Genomic DNA, 20512 nt, shown 5'->3' on the forward strand with positions numbered 1-20512 from the left:
GAGAACATATTCAAAATACCAAGCACAGTGCCCAGCTATGGCACGGGATAAACAGATGGGATCCAAAGATAAAAGCAATTCCTGTTGCCTGGGCTCTGAGTCTGGTGATTTCAGAGGGATCCTTGTCCCAAGAAATTGTTTAAATCCACTTCCAAGCACCTATTTCCTGATATTGCATTGACGTCTGTTTCCTTGTGGCAAAGGTGTTGATGTCTTACCAAAAAATAAATAAATAAGTAATAAGAAGAAGGGTCCTAGAATTAATTGTAATCATTGAATAAGACATTTTGGTGATACATAAAGGAACTCCATTTTCAATGGAGTCCTGGCATTTGGGCCAAAGGGAGTGATTGATGCTGGTGGCATTTCTGGCTGTGAACCAAGAAGAACAGGGGCCTTTGCTGTCTGACATCTTGGTGGCCCCAGCCCTTCTCCTTTCCTTAACGAGCTCCTCAGACATGCAGTGCTTCACCGTAAAGCCAGTGATGAGCTTGCCGCCCAGCTACAAGGATAAACCAGTTCCAGAGCAGATCTTAAAGTAAGTGGTTTTTCATTAAAAGAAAAAATAAAAAAATCCGTGTCTAGGCACAGTGGCTCACATCTGTAATCTCAACATTTTCCAAGGCTGAGGGAGGAGTTTTGCTTGAAGCCAGGAATTTGAGACCAGCCTGGGCAACAAAGTGGGACTCTGTCTCTGCAAAAAAGAGAAAAGTTGGTTTCTGTGTCACACTTGTTTGGAGTATATCAAAACCAAAGCCTTGTGTTTATTACAGTTTGCAAGACCTACTGTCTTTTCTACTTTGAGTGTAAGATAAAAGCTTGGTAATTCACAGGGATGTGGGGGTTTTGCTTTTTTAGGCAGAGGAAATTCAGGAATTTCTCTCCTAGCTTTCATATCCCTGAGCGTTTATTTTCACCCAGAACCATCACGGAGGAGTGGCTGGTCCCCAGTGGTGGAGGGCCTCATTTCCTCTGTTGAAAAGCTGAATGCTAATAGGGTTGATGGAACTCTTATAAAACTGTACAAATGAGATCACAAATGTAAGTGTAAGTGCATACACTTTTTTTTTGGAGGCAGAGCCTAGCTCTGTCACCCAGGCTGGTGTGCAGTGGCACAATCTTGGCTCACCGCAGCCTCTGCCTACCGGATTCAAGCAGTTCTCCTGCTTCAGCCTCCCGAGTAGCTGGGACTATAAGCATGCCCCACCACGCCCAGATAATTTTTTGTGTTTTAGTTGAGACAGGGTTTTACCATGTTGCCCAGGCTTGTCTCCTACTCCTGAGCTCAGGCAATCCACCCGCTAAGAAACAGGATCTTGCTGTCAGCTAGGCTGGGATGCAGTGGCATGATCATGGCTTATTGCAACCTCAAAACTCCTGGGCTCAAGAGACCTCCCTCTTCAGCCTTCTGAGTAGCTGGGACATGTGCCATGTGTGTGTGTGTGTGTGTGCGTGTATGTGCGTGTGTGTGTGTGTGATCTTGCTGTTCTACCCAGAGTGGCTGGTCTCAAACTCCTGAATTGCAGCAATGCCTCCCACCTCTGCCTCCCAAAATGGTAGGATTGTGGACATGAGCCACCACACCTGGCCACATATACCTTTTAAAACTGTGTGCTTTCACTGGGGTCTGTTGGGGGGTGGGGGGATAGGGGAGGGATAGTGGGGGGTGGGGAAATTGGGGAGGGATAGCATTGGGAGAAGTACCTAATGAAGGTGACAGCGGGTGGAGGCGACAAACCACCATGGCGTGTGTATACCTATATAACAGTCTTGCAAGATCTGTACATGTACCTCAGAACTTAAAAGTATAATAAAAAAAATACAAATAAATAAATAAATAAAATTGTGTGCTTTGACTTTGGGAGACTGAGGCAGGTGGATCACTTGCGGTCAGGAGTTCAAGACCAGCCTGGCCTACATGGTGAAACCCCTTCTCTACTAAAAAATACAAAAAATTAGCCAAGCATGGTGGTACATGCCTATAATCCCAGCTACTTGGCAGGCTGAGGTAGGTGAATCACTTGAACCCAGAAAGCACAGGCTTCAGTGAGCCAAGATAGCACCAGTGCACTGCAGCCTGTGCGGCAGAGTGAGACTCCAACTCAAAATAAATAAATAAAAAAATAAAAATAAAATAAATAAGATTGTGTGCTATGAAATAAATTCCTAAATAATATGAAAGTAAGACATGAAATAAAATCAGATTGCGCTTTCTCAGGCCTTCATGTGGAGGCACTATTGTTTGTGAGCCAGCTTAGTGGGAAACACTCAGACCCAGCAGATGTGTCATAGGTTTTGTTGAAGTCAAATCCAGGAGTGGTTGTTCTGAGAGAGAAAATACAGCTTTGCTATGTCCTTCTGCAGCTACTACAGAGCCAATGAAGTGCAGCAGTTCAGGTACTCCCGGCCATTCCGGAAAGGAGAGAAGGATCCAGACAATGAATTTGCTGTGAGTTCACCCCTTTTGTCCTTTAAGAGGTAAAACTGACATCCCAAGTGGAGGTCTTCCACCTACCTAACCAGCTTCCATAGGAAAAACGATAGCATCCCTGGGAACAGGGGCCTCCCCTGCTAATTACCTAGCCAGCCCCTGTCATCTCCATGGAAAATGCTGGAGTAGGAGTCCAGAACCTGGACTCTTCCTGGGGCTGCTTATAATGACTTTGGGCAAGTCGCCCCTCTCTGGACCTCACATTTCCCTCTGTAGGGTGAGAAGTTCCAAGTAGATGATCCCTTTCAGCCTTAAACATCCAGAGTACTTGAATTTTATGAGAAAATTTGGCTCATGTCCTACGAGGCATTTGGGAATAGAATCTCACTTAATTGAAACAGGGAGTTTTGCTGTTTTCCCTGGGAATTGACCAACATTCTATGTTTTCCTCCTGGGAATTGACCAATATTTCATGTTTTCCTTCTTGCCACCAGACGATGTGGATTGAACGGACCACATATACGACTGCATATACCTTTCCTGGGATTCTCAAATGGTTTGAAGCCAAACAGATTTCAACAGTGAGTCATTTGAAATCGGCACTTAGAAAAAAACTTTCTGTCTCCAGATATAATCACAGGCTTTGTTGAATTCCCACTGCTGTTCACACCAGCTTGGCCAGACTTCTCTGGCCAACTTTGTTTTTCAAAAGAGAAATAAAAGGCATGCTTGTATAGTAGAGCTCCTTTGTAACACTGATGTGACAACACCAGCCCTAAAGGTCACTCACAGTGAATGGCTCTTTTATGTCCAGAGGAGTGGTGTCTGCTCAGCCATCCAGCTGGCACCCAGAAACATTTTTGGAATGCCGCTTTGGAGTTTCCAGTCAATTACATCTTCCCTCCCAAAGCCTTTTCTTTTATTCTCAGTTAATCATGTCACCAATCACCCTAGACTCCTCCCTCTTCACCTTTCCCAAAAGCCACTCATTTTACCTGTTTAGTTTTTATTAAATCTACTTTGTTTCCTACCTCCTCAGTGGCCTCCCTGCCATGCATAGCCTTCTCAGGTCCAGCTTCCTCATGGCCTCACTGCCTCATTGGGAATTCCATTAAGGAAACCTCGCCTTTTCATCCACTCTCATGCTTAACGCCCTTCCACGGCCCAAGTACCTGGAGTATAAAGTCCGTCCTCCTTAGCACACGCACATACAGCCTAACTCTTCCGCGTCATCTCCTAGGCAATCTGTTGGAACCATACTGCTCATCCCATGCTAATTACAGCCCTCTGTGACATTGGATTATTTTCTCTGCCTGAAACACACTCTTGCAATTTCTGTACCTAACTAACTCCCGTCCAGGCACCCCTTTCTCAGTGTATGCATCTCTGGAACACCCAAGTTGGGTGATCTGCCCTTAGTCTGTCCCCTGTGGCACCCTGGTCATGTTTCTAACCTACCACGTTTACATGTCCTGAGATCCTGCTAACACCATCGGCTCCTCCAAGCCATGAAGTACATGCATCTTAATCACTTTTGTATATATGGTGCATAGCATGGCACTTAGCCTAAAACAGATGTTCAAGAAAGTGTTTCCTGAACAAATATGAATTGAAGTTTGATGTGTTACAAGTCATGGCTAGGTACAATGGCTCATGCCTGTAATCCCTGAACTTTATGAGATCAAGGTGGGAGGATCACTTGAGCTCAGGAGTTGGAGACCACCCTGGGCAACATAGCAAGACCTCCACCTCTACCAAAAGAAAAGCTGGGTGTGGTGCCATGTGCCCATCACCCTAGCTACTTGTGAGGCTGAGGCAGGAAGATGGCTTGAGCCCAGGAGTTGGAGGCTGCAGTGAGCTATGAATATTTGCACTACTGCACTGCAGCCTGGTCAAATGAGTGAGACCCTGTCTCTAAAAGAAAAAAAAAAAATTGGCATTATTCCTCAAGTATGGATATGATTTTTAGATGGAGACTTTTGGATTCAAGTCTGGAATAGGAGGTCATGTTGGCTGATAATGGGTAAAATGAAGAAGGGGATACTTTTTTGGAAACCTGATTTTGAAGGCATTTCCATAGGAAGAGCTCTATAAATCTGTACTTTGTCTTATTTTCTTTTCATCCAAAATTCAGCCTGTAGATTCTAATACACCCTATTATTTCTGACTTCTGATAACCGTAGAGTTCATACTAAGATTATGTATGGTCTGAATGCATGGCCTCCAAGATCACTTACCTCCTTTCATGGAGGAAGCATCAAACGTTTTGTCACTGGACAAGCTCGGTGGTGCAGAAGTGACTCAGAACTGATAATCCCACTATTCTATTGTCATTGATCTTCCCAAAAGTCTCCAAGGAAGCATTGCCTAAGAAATGATTCTTACTACAGATCCAATTCTTTTCTTTCCAAATTTTCTGTAGACATTTTGTCCAAGGAATAATTATTACCATAGCTCCCATTTTTAAGTCATCATTCTACTTGGTAAGGAGATTTTAAATATCTTATTTTGCATCTTACCACATTCCAAAAAATTGTGGTGTCCTTATAAGCTAGTGGCCCCCAACCTTTTTGGCACAGGGACTGCTTTGCTGGAAGACAGTTTTTCCATGGACCTGGGGTAAGAAGGTGGAGGGTGTTGGGGGATAGGGATGGTTTTGGAATGATTCAATCACATTACACTTATTGTGAACTTTATTTCTGTTATTATTTTATTATAATATACAATGAAATAATTATACAACTCACCATAATGTGGAATCAGTGGGAGCCCTGAGCTTGTTTTCCTGCTACTAGACAGTCCCATCTGGGGGTGATGGGAGACAGTGACAGATCATCAGGCATTACATTCTCATAAGGAGCATGCAGCCTAGATCCCTCTCATGCACAGTTCACGATAGAGTTTGCACTCCTATGAGAATCTAATGCTGCCACTGATCAGACAGCAGGCGGAGCTCAGGTGGTAATGAGAGTGATGGGGAACAGCTGTAAATACAGGTGAAGCTTCCCTCACTCACCTGCTGGTCACCTCCTGTTTCCTAACAGGCCACAGACTGACACTGGTCCATGGCCTGGTGTTTGGGGATCCCTGTTATAAACCTAACTTTGATAAGCAAATCTTCCCTTTTCTGTAGCTCGTGGGTATTTTATACCTCTTCAAGGGAAGAGTTAAACCTTTTCAGTCTTTCCTTGGAGCTGAAAAGTGTCCTTTTTCTCCCATGCGCCCTGTCACCCAGGAGGAGATCAGTCCTCTGGAGAATGCCATTGAAACCATGGAGCTGACCAATGAGAGGATCAGCAACTGTGTTCAGCAGCACGCCTGGGACCGGGCCCTCTCTGTGCATCCCCTCTCCATGCTGCTCAGTGGCATCGTGGACCCGGCTGTCATGGGGGGCTTCTCCAACTATGAAAAGGTTTGCTTGGTCCCAGAACCCCCTAAGGATTCACAGACCTGGGTGTCTCTGTGCCTCCCTCTGTGCCATTTGCCACTGACAGATTCATTTCCTACAGCTCCTCTAAGAGATGTTCACTTTCCCTTCTAGCACGGAAAGTCAATGAAATGATAGTCCCTTATCTCTTAAAGACTATCAGCAACCCAGCTGGTATAGAACATTGCCTAATAAAGCATCCCGGCTGGGGGTGGTGGAGGGGGAGGAACCCAATATACCTCTGGTCAATGCACCTGTTAGTCTGTCTCTCCTGAGCGGTTTAAAGCTAATGGGTGGACCTTAGAACCCAGGACACACTGGAAATGGAGCAGCGTCTCCGGGGATGGCAGAGCCACAGTCTCTTTAGAATTAGCTTCTAGGGGCCGGGCACAGTGGCTCACACTTGTAATCCCAGCACTTCCAAGTCAGGTGGATCACGAGGTCAAGAGATCTAGACCATCCTGGCCAACATGGTGAAACCCCGTCTCTACTAAAAAAATACAAAAATAAGCTGGGCGTGGTGGTGTGCGCCTGCAGTCCCAGCTACTCCAGAGGCTGAGGCAGGATAATTGCTTGAACCCAGGAAGCGGAGATTGCAGTGAGCCAAGATTGTGCCACTGCACTCCAGCCTGGCACCTGGCAACAGAACAAGACTCTGTCTCAAAAAAAAAAATTAGCTTCTAGGGGCTGGGCACAGCAGTGGTTCATACCTGTAATCCCATCACTTAGGGAGGCCAAGGCAGTTAGATCACTTGAGGTCAGGAACTTGAGACCAGGCTAGCCAACATGGTGAAACCGTGTCTCTACTAAAAATACAAAAATTAGCCAGGCATGGTAACATGAACTTGTAGTCCAAGCTACTCAGAAGGCTGAGGCACGAGAATTGCTTTTAACCCCGGAGGCGACGATTGCAGTAAGCCAAGATTGTGCCACTGCATTCCAGCCTGGGCAGCAGAATTAGCTTCTAAGATCCCTGCCCTGACTTGGTGTGGCAGAGGCTGTATGGACAACTGATGGCCCTAGCTCTACAATTAAATTAGTTCAACTAAGTATTCTTAGTTGAGACATGTAAGCAGCACTCAGCACAGTTTAATCCATGACATAAGGTTAGGATGTGACAGCATTTAAAATACCCATCCTGCATTCAGTGTATGTTAAGTATAACTGATAGAGGCAGAATTTTTCATTGCTGTGGTATGTTTTCAGTGGCTAAATATTTTTTGAATATAAACTTTTTAGATATAAATCCACATTTGGCAAAGGAGACCTTTATGGAGCTGCCTGGAGAGTTGGTAGAAATTAAAGCAGCCAGAGGGGAATGGCAAACAGCATTAACTGGGTGGCGCTCTTGTGTCTGTGTGTGTGTGTGTGTGTGTGTGTGTGTCCTGGGAAGAGCAGGGCTTTACACTCAGTTGCTTCCCGAACCCAATGCTTCCCATTGGCCACTGTGTGCTCTTGGCAGCATGCTTCATCTCTCTGAGCTCCACATATCTGCAAAGTGAGAATAATGCCTGACGTGGCCAGGCGCAGTGGCTCATACCTGTCATCCCACCACTTTGGGAGGCCAAGGTGGGAGGATCACCTGAGGCCAGGAGCTCAAGACCAGCCTGGCCAACTTGGTGAAACCCTGTCTTGAATAAAAATAACAAAAAGTTAGCTGGATATGATGGTGGGTGCCTGTAATCTCAGCTACTCGAGAGGCTGAGGCACGAGAATTGTTGAAACTGGGAGTCGGAGGCTGCAGTGAGCCAAGGTAGCACCACTGAACTCCAGCCTGGGTGGCAGAACAGCACTTCATCTAAAAAAAAAAAAGAAGAAAGAAAAATGCCTGACTCAAAAGGTAGATCACAGGATGGACTGGAAGATTAAGGGAGACATCCTTTATAAAAGGAGCATGAGACAGTGCTTGGCACAGAGTCAAGGCTTTGCCAGTCTTGGTTTTCTTCCGGCCTCCTCCTGCCTACTTGGAGCAGCTGGTATAATTTGAATGCTCTTCATAGGTGGTGACTCTGTCCTCTGTGGCTGCCACTACGATCATCTTTCTTACCCTTTTTCCCAGCCTTTCAGCCTTCTCTAGCCTTACGATACTCAGCAGCTGGGAAGGACTCCACACCAGACAGAAATTCTGATTTGTCCATGTTAGGTGCCATAGTAATATCCAGTGTTACAGTGGCAGTCAATATAAAAACAGGATCTAAGATTTTAAAAATATTTAAATATCTTAAATGTTTAAATATTTTAAATATTTAATATATTAATATTTTTAAATAAAAGTACTTTTTACATACTGTAGTGCTTTCAGTATGTACTTTTTATACGTAGTCTTTGGTACTAATCTTCATGTGTTTTTTCCAAGTATTAATTTTAACAAAATACCCCCGATCACAGATTTGTATATGCCAATATCTGTGAATAAAATACATAATTTCATATGAAGCTTTTCCAGTGTGACAGTGTTCTAATTAAAGTGAAAAAAAAGCAAGGATATATAAATAAATAAATACATTTCAGGACCTTTGGCTTAAAATACTAAGGTATTCATTTAATTAATATGTATGACTGCACGTTTCTAAACGTAAGAAAAAGTTCAACTCACTAATCACCATGACGTATTGCAATCAATTGGGAAGCTCATCATTATATATTTGATGTAAGTAAATATTCTAAACAAGCTCTTTATTCATCGTCAAGGTGTTAAGAACACAGGAGCTGTGTGCTGTAATTCATCACCCTTTCTGTTCTGAGGCACAGCTCTGCTAGAAAAATGAAATTCAGGGCACTCTGCTCCAGTGTTTCCTGATCTACCCAATACTTGGAAAATTTCCATGTATTTTATCATTTATCAAAAAACAATGATTATAACTTTCAAAAATTTCAAGTGCTTGTGCTTGAAAGGTAAAAGTCAAAGAAGAGCCAAGTAAATATTCCTTTGTCATTTATACCAACAGTCCCTCTAAATACGACTCTGGCTAGAATGAGCTGTTTTGCTAATGCATGATATTATCATGCTTCTTTCTGTCATCATTGTTTCCTACATATTCAGATTCTCTGTTTCATTAGCTTGCTAGGGCTGCTGTAACAAAGTCCTCCAAACTGGGTAGCTTAAAACAACAAATTTCTTGTTTCACTTTTCTGCGAGCAAGAGGTCTGAAATCAAGGTGGCCACAGCGTTGATTCCCTCTGAGGGATTTGTGGGAGAACATTTCATGTCTCTCTTCCTGGCTTCCCGTGTCTTCTTGGTGGTCCATGGCTTGAGGATGTGCCATAGCCTGTCAGTGGCCATCCTCTTGCATCTCTTCACATGGTGTTCTCCTAATGTTTGCACTTCTGTCTCTGAATTTCCCCATTTTATAAGGACACCAGTCATACGGGCTTAGGGCCCCACCCTACTCCAGTATGTATGACCTCCTTTTAACTAATTAAACCTGCAACAACCCTACATCCAAATAGGGTCACATTCTGAGGCACCAGGGGATAGGACTTCAACATAGGAATTTGGCAGGGATGTAATTCAACCCATAATGTTTGGCCACAAGGTAGACTTTGCACATATTTTGTTTGCCACCAAAGTGGGCCATTCACTTTGTAAGTCCGTCCTGTTGTTCCAGGAGCTCTTGGTTTTATATAGTGGGCCAGTGGGAAGGGCGGGTGTTGGCTTTCATGGCTGTAAAGCAGAAGACGAAGGGGGAATCTGAAGGCTGGTCTTTGAAAGCACTTTCAGAAATGAACATTAAGATCTGAGAAGAAAACATGTCAGTCCTATTTTGGACCCTGTTGGAAACATTTACTGCAAGCTTGTATTTCTCTTTCCTAATAAATTATCTCTTTAAAACAGTACCCTAGGTAAGGCCTGTGTTTGGAATTAAAGTTTTGGGTTTTATTTACCTGTTACAGGGACTCAGCTGGGGGGGTCATGAGTGTTTACTGACGAGCATGGTGCTGGTATGTAATAATAAGGGCAACAAGCATTTAATATTTTTGAAATGTCTTCACATGTATATCTCATTTTTTTTTTTTTTTTTTTTGAGACGGAGTTTCGCTCTTGTTCCGCAGGCTGGAGTGCAATGGCGTGATCTCGGCTCACCGCAACCTCCACCTCCTGGGTCCAGGCAATTCTCCTGCCTCAGCCCCCTGAGTAGCTGGGATTACAGGCATGTGCCACCATGCCCAGCTAATTTTTTTGTATTTTTAGTAGAGACGGGGTTTCACCATGTTGACCAGGATGGTCTTGATCTCTTGACCTCGTGATCCACCCACCTCGGCCTCCCAAAGTGCTGGGATTACAGGCGTGAGCCACCGCGCCTGGCCTCATTTTGTTTTTAAAATGGCGTTTGGGATAGGTGATTAGTAAGAAAGTACAGATATTAATCTTCACTTAATATAGGAAAAAAGCATGGCTTGTTAACTTTTTACTCTTTCCCTTATGATATCTATGCACTTAATTTAGTGATTGGCCTTGAGATATTGTCATTTGGCCTTTGCTTTGTTCTTTGGGAGAGTTCTTTTAATGAATGACATTTTGCTTTGTTGATGTCGATGATTTGATTAGCGTGTGTGTGTGGTGGGGTGGTGACTGCCGAGAATGTAGTCTTGCTAAGAATTAGCTAATTAAGGAAAGAACACACAATAGCACACACTGTTTTGCATTGCCCGACATGGTATAAGAGCTATCCCAGGAAAGGAATGCATTTTTAGTTAGACACACCTGGTTCTTCAGCACAGGAGACATGTTTCACCCTTCCAGGCTTTCCTGCACAGATAGGAATGTGTCCTAATTAATACTTGCATATGCTCTGCCTTTAGGCTTTTTTTACAGAAAAGTACTTGCAGGAACATCCTGAAGACCAGGAGAAAGTTGAGCTGCTAAAGCGACTCATAGCATTACAGGTACAGGACGACTTTCCTCTACAGGCCTGGGGAGGCGACCGTGTGGGACGCCCAGTATTCCCCAGGGCTTAAGTCAGCAAGCCCACTCAGGGTTACTTTGCTTTCTTTAACCCTTATGGAACCACAGCCTATCTATGTATTTGTTTGCTTGGCAGACAGTTAAACTGCCCAGGGTTGACGGAGGCTTCTTAAAACTGAGATGAAAGTTCATCAGCTGGGGCTGGGCTTGGTGGCTCACGCCTGTAATCCCAGCACTTTGGGAGGCCGAGGTGAGTGGATCACCTGAAGTCAGGAGTTCCAGACCAGCCTGGCCAACATGGTGAAACCCTGTCTCTAAAAATACAAAATTAGTCGGGCATGGTGGTGCATGCCTGTAATCCCAGCTATGCGGGAGGCTGAGGCAGGAGAATCATTTGAACCTGGGAGGCGGAGGTTGCAGTGAGCCGAGACCGCGCAACTGCACTCCAGCCTGGGCGACAGAGTGAGACTGCATCTCAAAAAAAAAAAAAAGTTCATCATTTGGTTTCCTGGCATGTGTTTCCAGCTGAGATGCTAGCCTCATTTTTTTCTCTCATGACTTCAGGGGGCAGTGGTAGAAAAAATGACTATCAAATTGGGTCTAAGACTTAAACCTATCAGTTGCTCATCCATGGAAGTGCCCCAGGGCTCTGTTAGATTTGCCTCATCCAGCAGCCCTTCCCCAGTTTAGGGCCAACCTATATTCTTGGTGTGTACATTTTCCCACATCCTTGACCAAAGTCCAACCAGGCCACAAGCCCTACACTGAGAAGCGGCCTTCCCATAGCCCAGCACTATGTCTACCAGTTTACCTGTCCACCACCTCCCTCCCTTCCCCAACCACATCAAAACGATTCCTCTTCTCAAAGCACATTTCACTCCTTGTTTGCCCTTCTTTCCAGATGCCCCTGCTCATGGAAGGGATCCGCATCCATGGGGAGAAGCTGACGGAGCAGCTGAAGCCGCTGCATGAGCGGTTGTCTTCTTGCTTCCGAGAACTCAAGGAGAAAGTAGAAAAGCGCTATGGGGTTATAACACTGGTAAGCATGATCTAAGTGGCCATCATGCTTTTTTCTAGTCTCCTTGACCTTTTACGATACTGATTCGTTTTTCAGATGCCAAATGAGTTGTGACAGCTCAGGTATGGCATGAAAATACTGGGACTGGTGGGAGACAACATGTTCCCCTTCGGTGACCTTGAACAGTCCTTGTGCTGGACAGAGGTTCTCCAACTTGAACAACCATCAGAACCACCCAGAGTGCTTGTGAAAATACAGATGGCTGAGCCATAACCCTGGAGTTTTTGATTCCACAGATCTCAGAGTGGGGCCCAAGTATTTGCAATTCTGAGAAGTTCTTGGGAGATATTGATGCCGCTGGTCTGGGGACAACGCTTTGAGAACCACTTTACTGAAATCAAAACCACTCTACTAGAAATTAGGGATGCAGTGGCTCTCGCCTGTAATCCTAGCACAAAGGGGCCAAGCCGGGCTGATCACTTGAGACCGGGAGTTTGAGACCAGCCTTGCCAACATGGTGAAACCCTGTCTCTACTAAAAATACAAAAAAATTAGCTGGACATGGTGGTGAGCACCTGTAGTCCCAGCTACTCAGAAGGCTACAGCAGGAGGTGTACCTGGGAGGTGGAAGTTGCACTGAGCCGAGATCACACCATTGCACTCCAGCCTGGGCAACAGAGCGAGACTCTGTCTCAAAACAAAACAAAACAAAACAAAAAAAACCCAAGTTTTCTGAATCCCAGACACTGGTTATTCTTGTCCTGTCTGGCCAAATTCTTCTATTTTTTCCTAATCTTAGGAAATTGTATCTATTTTGATGAAAAGTGTACAGTTTTCACGCCTCTGAAGGGAAGAAGCAATTATGAATTACATTTCATATGCCTGTAGCTGCTTTCCTAATTGTTTTTGACAAGCTCCTCACAGCTACAATTTTCTTTTCTCCTCCTGAGCAGTTGAGTGAATAGTGCATGTACTAACCTTTTCTCTCCAGTGGGTGATGGTGCAATACATTCCAGCTTTACTTATCTGCATTTTTTTCTTTGAATTCATCCTGTTCTCTTTAATGGTCTTATTCTTTTTGTTTTGTTTTTATTTTTGAGACAGACTCTCTCTTTGTCACTCAGGCTGAAGTACAATGGCACAATCATGGCTCACTGCAGCCTCGACTTCTAGGCTTAAGCCATCCTCCCACCTCAGCCTCCTGAGTGGCTAGGACTACAGGTGTGCTCCACCCAGCTAATTTTTAAAATTTTTTTGTAGAGATAGGGTCTTGCTATGTTGCCCAGGCTGATCTTGAACTCCTAGACTCAAGTGATCCTCCTGCCTCAGCCTCCAAAAATGCTGAGATTACAGATGTGAGCCAGTATGCCCAGCCCTGTAATGGTCTTATTCTTAAACCCCTGACTTTAATACTATTTCCTCAAACAAAGCTCTGTGTTTCTTTTCATGTTCTTTTCTCCCTGTTTGCTGTCTGCCCATCTTCTGTACCGTTTCCTCCAGGGCATCTTTTGACCGTCTCTTTCAGCCATCGCAGTGCTCAGTCCTGCCTTCTTCCTAAGACTGTGCCTCCTAACCTTCTGCTACTCAAGGGTTTCTTCTAGGAGCGTTTCTCTTTTGCACACACATTCCTAGACAGCAAAGACTGTGTCTTCAATTTAATGAGCTTAGTCATTATTAGAACTAGGCCAGTATTAGTGAGTCAGTTTCATATGGTGGCATCTGGGGCTAATCCTACTGGTGACATTTCTAGAGAACGTAGGATTCACCAGGTTAAGCTGCATGTCTGCGGTGTCAATCTAAAAATTTTCTCTTACCCCAATATTGCATGTTTTAAAAAGCTGAAAGAAGCTGAGCTGGGGAAGCAGATGGAAGGTTTTGCTATTTATTGGAGAGTCTAAGGAACATCTTAATTTCTTCCTCTCTCATGTAGGTGGCAGAAAATTATGACAACTTTGTCTCTAGTCTTAGAATCCGAGAGGTTTAACCTAAGTTGTACCCATAGCTAACAATATCAATATCTGCAATATTTAACAATAGAGGCAGCACAGGCACCAGCCCATCAGAACTGAGTGCCAGCCAATAAAGATGGGTACTGGTTCGCCACAAGCAAACAGGGCAGCTGCGCCAGTTCATAGGGGCTGAATTCCAGGCACATTAACCCTTTGGAGTTGTGTATTTTCAGCCATCCAACTTGACGGAGAGGAAGCAAAGCCGCACAGGGTCTATTGTGCTCCCCTACATCATGTCTTCCACTCTGCGGAGGTTGTCCATCACCTCAGTCACTTCCTCTGTGGTTTCCACCTCTTCAAACTCATCTGACAATGCTCCTTCCAGACCGGGATCTGATGGGTAAGGGTTTGATCTTTCAGCTGCAGGGAGGGTGGGGTAATGACTTACTAATGTTTGCCTTTAGCCACACATCACCCCATTTAAGAAAAATAGCCTTTGGGTCATTCCCATTGTTTCCCTAATGAGGAATGTCACAATTAGCAGAATAATAGCAGTTAGTAAAAATGAAAAATGACAAAAAAACACCCATAGTCTCACCACACTATTACATACCTATAGTCATTACCTATTTTTTTCATTTCCATTTTAAAAAATAAATTTTTATATTTATTTTATGAATAGGTTTTATAATCACATGATACGAAATTCCAAAAGTACCAAAGGATATATAACAACGAATCTCCTTTTAACCCCAGCATTCCCACTCATAGAACCCCCCAGAGCCAAATGATGCTGACATTCAGGTTCTTGGTACCCCATGGCAGCTATGTATAGGTTCACAAGCATCGCCTAATTATATTTTCTTCCCCACACTTTTTTTATATGAATGGTAGAATTTACTTTGCTTTTTTCATTTGCTGTAATATCGTGAAACTCACTCTGTTTCAGAACATAAAAAGCCCCCTCTTTATCTTTCTGTAACTATATATCTCATTATATGTATGTGGCACGATACAGGTAAAGTATCCCTCATCCACAATGCTTGGGACCAGAAGTGTTTTGGATTTCATTTGTTTTAGGATTTTTGGATGTTGGTATAACACCAGTTCAGCATCCCTAATCCCAAAACCCCAAACCTGAAATATTCCAGTAAGCATTTCTTTATAGCGTCATGTCAGCATTTAAATGCTTCCCATTTTGGAGCATTTTGGATTTTGGGATTAGAGATACAGCTAGTGCTCAACTTACCACCACGATTGGTTCCGACAGACTGGTCGTAACACAATTTGATTGTAAGTTGAGCAGGCTATATGCATGCGGAGATGGTAGTGCTGACGGAAGCTTGTCCGCACTGTCATACGCCCAGCTGGGCAACGTTTGTGCTGCCAGACGCGGAGCAGTCGTGGCTAGCGATTGTGGTCGTAAAGTCGAATGGTCGTAAGTTGCATAGGTCGTAGGTCGATCAATACCTGTATTCAACCTGTATATTCTACCATTGCCTACTGATGGTCATGTAGTTGGTTTCAGTCTATCACTGTCGCTTGAGCGTGACAGTGAATAACCTTAAATACAAGTTATTTTGTACATATACAAGTATATCAATATGGGAAAAGAATCCCACAGATGAAATTTCTCTGTCAAAGATGTATATCTGCAATTTTGAAAATTATTCCTAAACCGACTTCCATGAAGATTATACCAGTTTACACTCCACCAGTGACACACAGGAGTGCCTAGTTACTCACACCATAGCCCCCAAACTGTACTCAGTCTTTTTAAATGTTACCAATCTGGTAGGTAGAAAATGTTTTCTTGTATAGATTTTTGGTTTGTTTGTTTTCTGGTTTTTGTTTATTCTCTTGTTTGGCCTGAAGTGGAACCTCTTTTCATCTGTGTATGTTTTATTTCCTGTGACCTGTGGTCAGATACTTTTTTCTGTTGAATTGTTGGCCCTTTTTCTGTGAAATAAGTGGAAATATTTTCTCCCAGTTCTCCTCCATCTTTTGACTTCTAATTTGTTGCTTCTAATTTGTTACCGAGTTGTGCTGATTTTTTTTATATGGTCATATAATCAATTTTTTATTTTATGAATTCTGCATTTTATTTCACAATTAAAGCTCTTTCCCACTCTAAGATAACAAAAAACATATTGGTTTTTTTCCATTGACTTTTAGGATTTCACTGTTCACAATTTTGTATGTAATCCTTTGGAATTCATTCTAGTATAAGATGTTAGGTATGGGGCCAACATGTTTATTTCCAAATGGCTGCTCAGTTCTTAAAACATTTAGTGAGCAAGTCATCTTTATTTTTTTTAATGTCAATCATAACAAATTAAATTTCTACATACTCTTTAGTCTGTTTGTGGACTTTTTTTTTTCTATTTCTTGGATTTACCTGTCTATTCATGTATCAGTATTATGCAATCTTAATTACTATAGATATAAAACATTTTTTATTTTCTAATATTCCTTTTCAGAATGTAATCTGCCAGTGTTGCTCATTGCTAGTGTTGCTGTTGGATATTGTCCAGAAACCTATTACTTTTTATATTAGGATCATGTTAAATGTATGGACCAACTTTAGGAAGACTGATGGTTTTTTGATGCTGAGGCTTCCTTGCCAGAAACATAAAACGCTTTTCCGTATGTTCAAATTTAAAATATTTGAAAGCAGTTAATTTATAGTCGTGTTCTTTCTGCCTGAGATTACTATTTTTAAATAATATATTGCTAAAGTACTGGAAACTTTTAAAAGAAAACAATGCTTTATAACTTCGTCACTCAAAGATAACCACTGTTAAAGTTCAGTTATATAACACCAAAAAAAGTATGTTTACTTTTTATACAAGTAGAAAAGCATTGCATCTATCCTTTTGTGGCATACTGCTTAATAGGATCTAGGTGATGAGCATTTATAAATCATTAAGTATTTAAGATAGTGTTGAATATAAGTCACCAGTTGACTCACCATTTATTCACAAATGTTTAATTCCGTAGTGTAATATTTACATCATAAAAATAACCTACCTGAATGCCATCCTGCCTGGAAATCAAATATGTAGTATTTCTTAAATTGTTTATACATCCTTTTCGTTGATATACATATCTTTACATAGTTCCAATTATAGCATAGATATAAGTTTGGTACTTTGCTGTTCTCTTCTCATCTTTTTATTACAAGCATTTTTCATGTTGCTGTGTAATCTTGATTATTATCAGTTTGTACCATCATGTTTGATGGCAGTGGACATTATATCATACAAATGTGCCATGATTAATTCTTCTCCTACTATAGAATATTTAAGCTGTATCCTTTATAAAGAAAAACTTCATTATAGACTTTAATACAAAATATGTAACTTGTATCAGTGTAGAATATATTTTTATTAAAAACTGTAGCAAACATATTTGTACATGTAGCTTTCCTATTAGTTAGGATGCATTCTTAGAAGTGCTGGGATTACTTCTAGAATATAGTCATCTAGATTACTACATGCTAGTAGTATGTAGTTTGTGGGTAGGATTTGAACACAGGCTTTCTGGCTCCAGAGTTGTGCTGTTACCCACTATATAAAGACGCCTATTGAATCTCTTACTTTGAGGATTCTGTCTTTGTCTGTAAATTTGAATTAAGACCTTCTCTTCCTGGGATAAGATACTCACTAATATTTTCGTCCAGTCATCTGATGGTCTTGTTTCTGTACATTAACACCTTGAGATGTTTGTTCACGTGTAACTAAAAATTTAGATTTCGAATCAGAGTGAAGTCGTAGGTCCATGCCTCTAGTCTTAGCACTTTGGGAGGGCCGAGGTAGGAGGATCACTTGAGCCCAGGAGTTTGAGACCAGCCTGGGCAACATGGTGAAACCCCATCCCTACTAAAAAAAATAAAAATACAAAAAATTGGCCAGGTGTGGTGGCTCACACCTGTAATCCCAGCACTTTGGGAGGTTGAGGTGGGCAGATCATGAGGTCTAAAGATAGAGACCAGCTTGACCAATGTGGTGATACCTCATCTCTACTGAAGAATACAAAAATTAGCCTAGAGTGGTGGCGCATGCCTGTAGTCCCAGCTACTCAGGAGGCTGAGGTAGGAGAATCACTTGAATTCGGGAGGTGGAGGTTGCAGTGAGCCGAGATCATGCCACTGCACTCTAGCCTGGGTGACAGAGCAAGACTCCGTCTCAAAAAAAAAAAAAATATTAGCTGGGCATGGTGGTGCACACCTGCAGTCCCAGCTACTCAGAAGTCAAGGCTGTAGTGAGCTGTGATCCCACCACTGCATTCCAGCCTGACTGATGGGAGTAAGACCCTTTCTCAAAAGAAAAGGAAGGTAGGCTGAAGAGTCATAACTGCTTGTACTTTCATCGTGAATTTTGATTGCAAGGTGATCAGTGTTCGTGATGTTTGTCCTTGTTCCTGGCCAATAGCTCAATCTTGGAGCCACTTTTGGAGCGCAGGGCCTCATCAGGGGCCAGAGCTGAAGATCTGTCCCTCAAAGAGGAGAGCAGCGAGAACCGAATCAGCAAGTGTAAGAGAAAAGACTGGAGTCTGAGCAAGTCCCAGGTCATTGCAGAGAAAGCGCCAGAACCTGATTTGATGGTAAAAAAATAAAAAAGAGAAAAATAAATCTCTGGAGGCTTGCCCCCACCTTCCCTGGATCCAGGCACATCACCATCCCCTCCCAGATTGAAGCTGGGCTGTGGCTTGTCTCAGGACTCAGCAGCCTGGGTTAGTGATAGACCGCAGGTTGTGGTAAGGAAGGCACATTCCAAGGAGCTCCAGTCCATAAATCAGTATCACTGAAGATCTTGTACCCACAATGTAAACACGTGGGTTGATACTTAGAGCCGTGGTTCTCACCACTCTGTCCCCTGAGTCAGTGCAAACATTGTCATTTCTCTCCTTTAATTTTTTAAAAAGGTATTTTTCTTCCATAAGCCACATCAAGTTGTTAAATGTGGGAAGACCACCTTTTCCTGAGAGTCAGGGTGGCTAATTTCCAACTTAAGTGACACAGTCCAACTATGATGGAAATCAGGCCTGTGGCCAGCCAGGAAATCATCTGTGGTTCAGTGGTTCTAGTTAGTGCCTGGTTGGTGGTGCCCACCATATGACAATGTAGCAAGTTTAAAAATCGCTCCTTGAGTTAAGTCCTTTCCAAGTGTCTGCTCAGAAGACAAGGCTGATGAGAGTATTGTTGAGCTCAGCCTTCCTCACCGTGAAAATGTTTTGCTCTCTTTTTCTCTCTGGTTCTAGAGCCCAGCCAAAAAAGCACAAAGGCCAAAGAGTCTCCAGTTGGTAGATAATCGGCTATCACCATTTCACGGTTCTTCACCTCCTCAGTCAACACCCTTGAGACCACCTCCACTCACTCCCAAAGCCACTAGGACCCTAAGTAAGTTTTCCTATATCCCTTACAGTCTTTTCACTAGGGTATGGAGTATGTGTATGAATCTGGGCAGTCTGTAACTAAACCAGCCACCACATATGTAAGGCCATTGTAAAACTGGTTCAATTCAGTGGTTGTGGGTATAATACAGTTGGACTGGAGTTTGGCAAGGTGGCCACTAGGACTCATTAAACTTTTCTGAGTAAGCCGGGCATAGTGGCTCACGCCTGTAATCCCTGCACATTGGGAGGCTGTGGTGGGTAGATCACAAGGTCAGGTGTTTGAGACCAGACTCGCCAACATGGAGGGACCTCAAGCCAGGTGTGGTAGTGTGTGCCTGTGATCCCAGCTACTCAGGAGGCTGAGACAGGAGAATTGCTTGAACCCGGGAGGCGGAGGTTGTAATGAATGGAAATTGCACCACTGCACTCCAGCCTGGGCGACAGAGCAAGACTCGGTCTCAAAAAAAAAAACAAAAACAACTTTTCTGGAGAGTGATCCAAAGGGCGTTAGGGTCCATTTTATAATTGTGAAGGTATAAATAAGACAGATCTGCTCTAGGACTAGACAGATAACAAGTAACTTACAAGCTAACCGGTAGGTTAGGTAGACCTCAACAGGGACTAGAAATAGACCCATTCCATCTACTGCTTACAGTCTGGCTTGAGGAGCCAGCAGTGCACAACACTTGAGAAGAATTGCAAGGCGCCCATTGTCCAGAGACATGGTGGAGGGATAGGTTTCTCAGAGCCAGATGGGAGACAGTTGTCAACCAGGAGTTAATCAGTTACAGTTTCCTGGAGGAAGTGAATATTTTCCTAAGCACTTGGGCTCTATCAGAAAACAGAATAATACCATACGTTCCAGAAAATGTTCTTATCTTTAGCTTAATTGCAAAACCCTGAAGAAAAAATAAAGTGTTTGCTTCAGAACATCTTGTGAAGCTCTTGAAACTTTCTGGCAAGGGCATTACCTGTGTAATGTGGGGTGAGAAATCTTCATTCTATCCACAGAAACCACAGAATGTGGCTTTCACAAGTGGGTTGACCAGGTTGGCTTAGGTGTTACGGTGCCAGCAGCGTTTCTGTGAGTTTCCTTGCTCAGTGCCTCTCTCTGCCCGTGTGCCCTTTGTGTCCTTTCTAGGTTCCCCATCGTTGCAGACAGATGGACTTGCAGCCACTCTCGTCCCACCGCCGCCTCCCCCTAAAAGCAAGCCCTATGAGGGCAGCCAGAGGAACTCCACTGAGGTAGGGAAACCACAGCTGGCAACTATGGCCAGGGAGTGCCACTCCTGGCAGGCAGCATCGGGTTTTCCAGGCTTTCTAGTGGGCAAGCTTGCTCATAGACCTGTCGCTGCAGTTGATTCTTGGCTCATTCCTGAAACCA

General features: G+C 43.3%; 1 protein-coding gene across 3 annotated transcripts in view; it reads left to right on the forward strand.

Moving 5' to 3' along the window:
- Positions 1–20512, forward strand: part of DOCK5 (dedicator of cytokinesis 5) — a 219585-nt gene that overhangs the window by 196318 nt on the left and 2755 nt on the right. For all 3 annotated transcript variants that reach the window (XM_032288556.1, XM_032288558.1, XM_032288557.1), the window contains 10 exons: positions 457–538; positions 2365–2449; positions 2926–3012; positions 5667–5843; positions 10662–10745; positions 11666–11803; positions 13965–14131; positions 18165–18336; positions 18994–19132; positions 20270–20373. In XM_032288556.1, coding sequence (XP_032144447.1) covers positions 457–538; positions 2365–2449; positions 2926–3012; positions 5667–5843; positions 10662–10745; positions 11666–11803; positions 13965–14131; positions 18165–18336; positions 18994–19132; positions 20270–20373 — 1235 coding nt within the window. The remainder of the gene's footprint in view (positions 1–456; positions 539–2364; positions 2450–2925; positions 3013–5666; positions 5844–10661; positions 10746–11665; positions 11804–13964; positions 14132–18164; positions 18337–18993; positions 19133–20269; positions 20374–20512) is intronic.

The sequence above is a fragment of the Sapajus apella genome, unplaced genomic scaffold, assembly GCF_009761245.1.
Source record: "Sapajus apella isolate SASKATOON/1434 unplaced genomic scaffold, GSC_monkey_1.0 scaffold21, whole genome shotgun sequence".
NCBI lineage: Eukaryota > Metazoa > Chordata > Mammalia > Primates > Cebidae > Sapajus > Sapajus apella.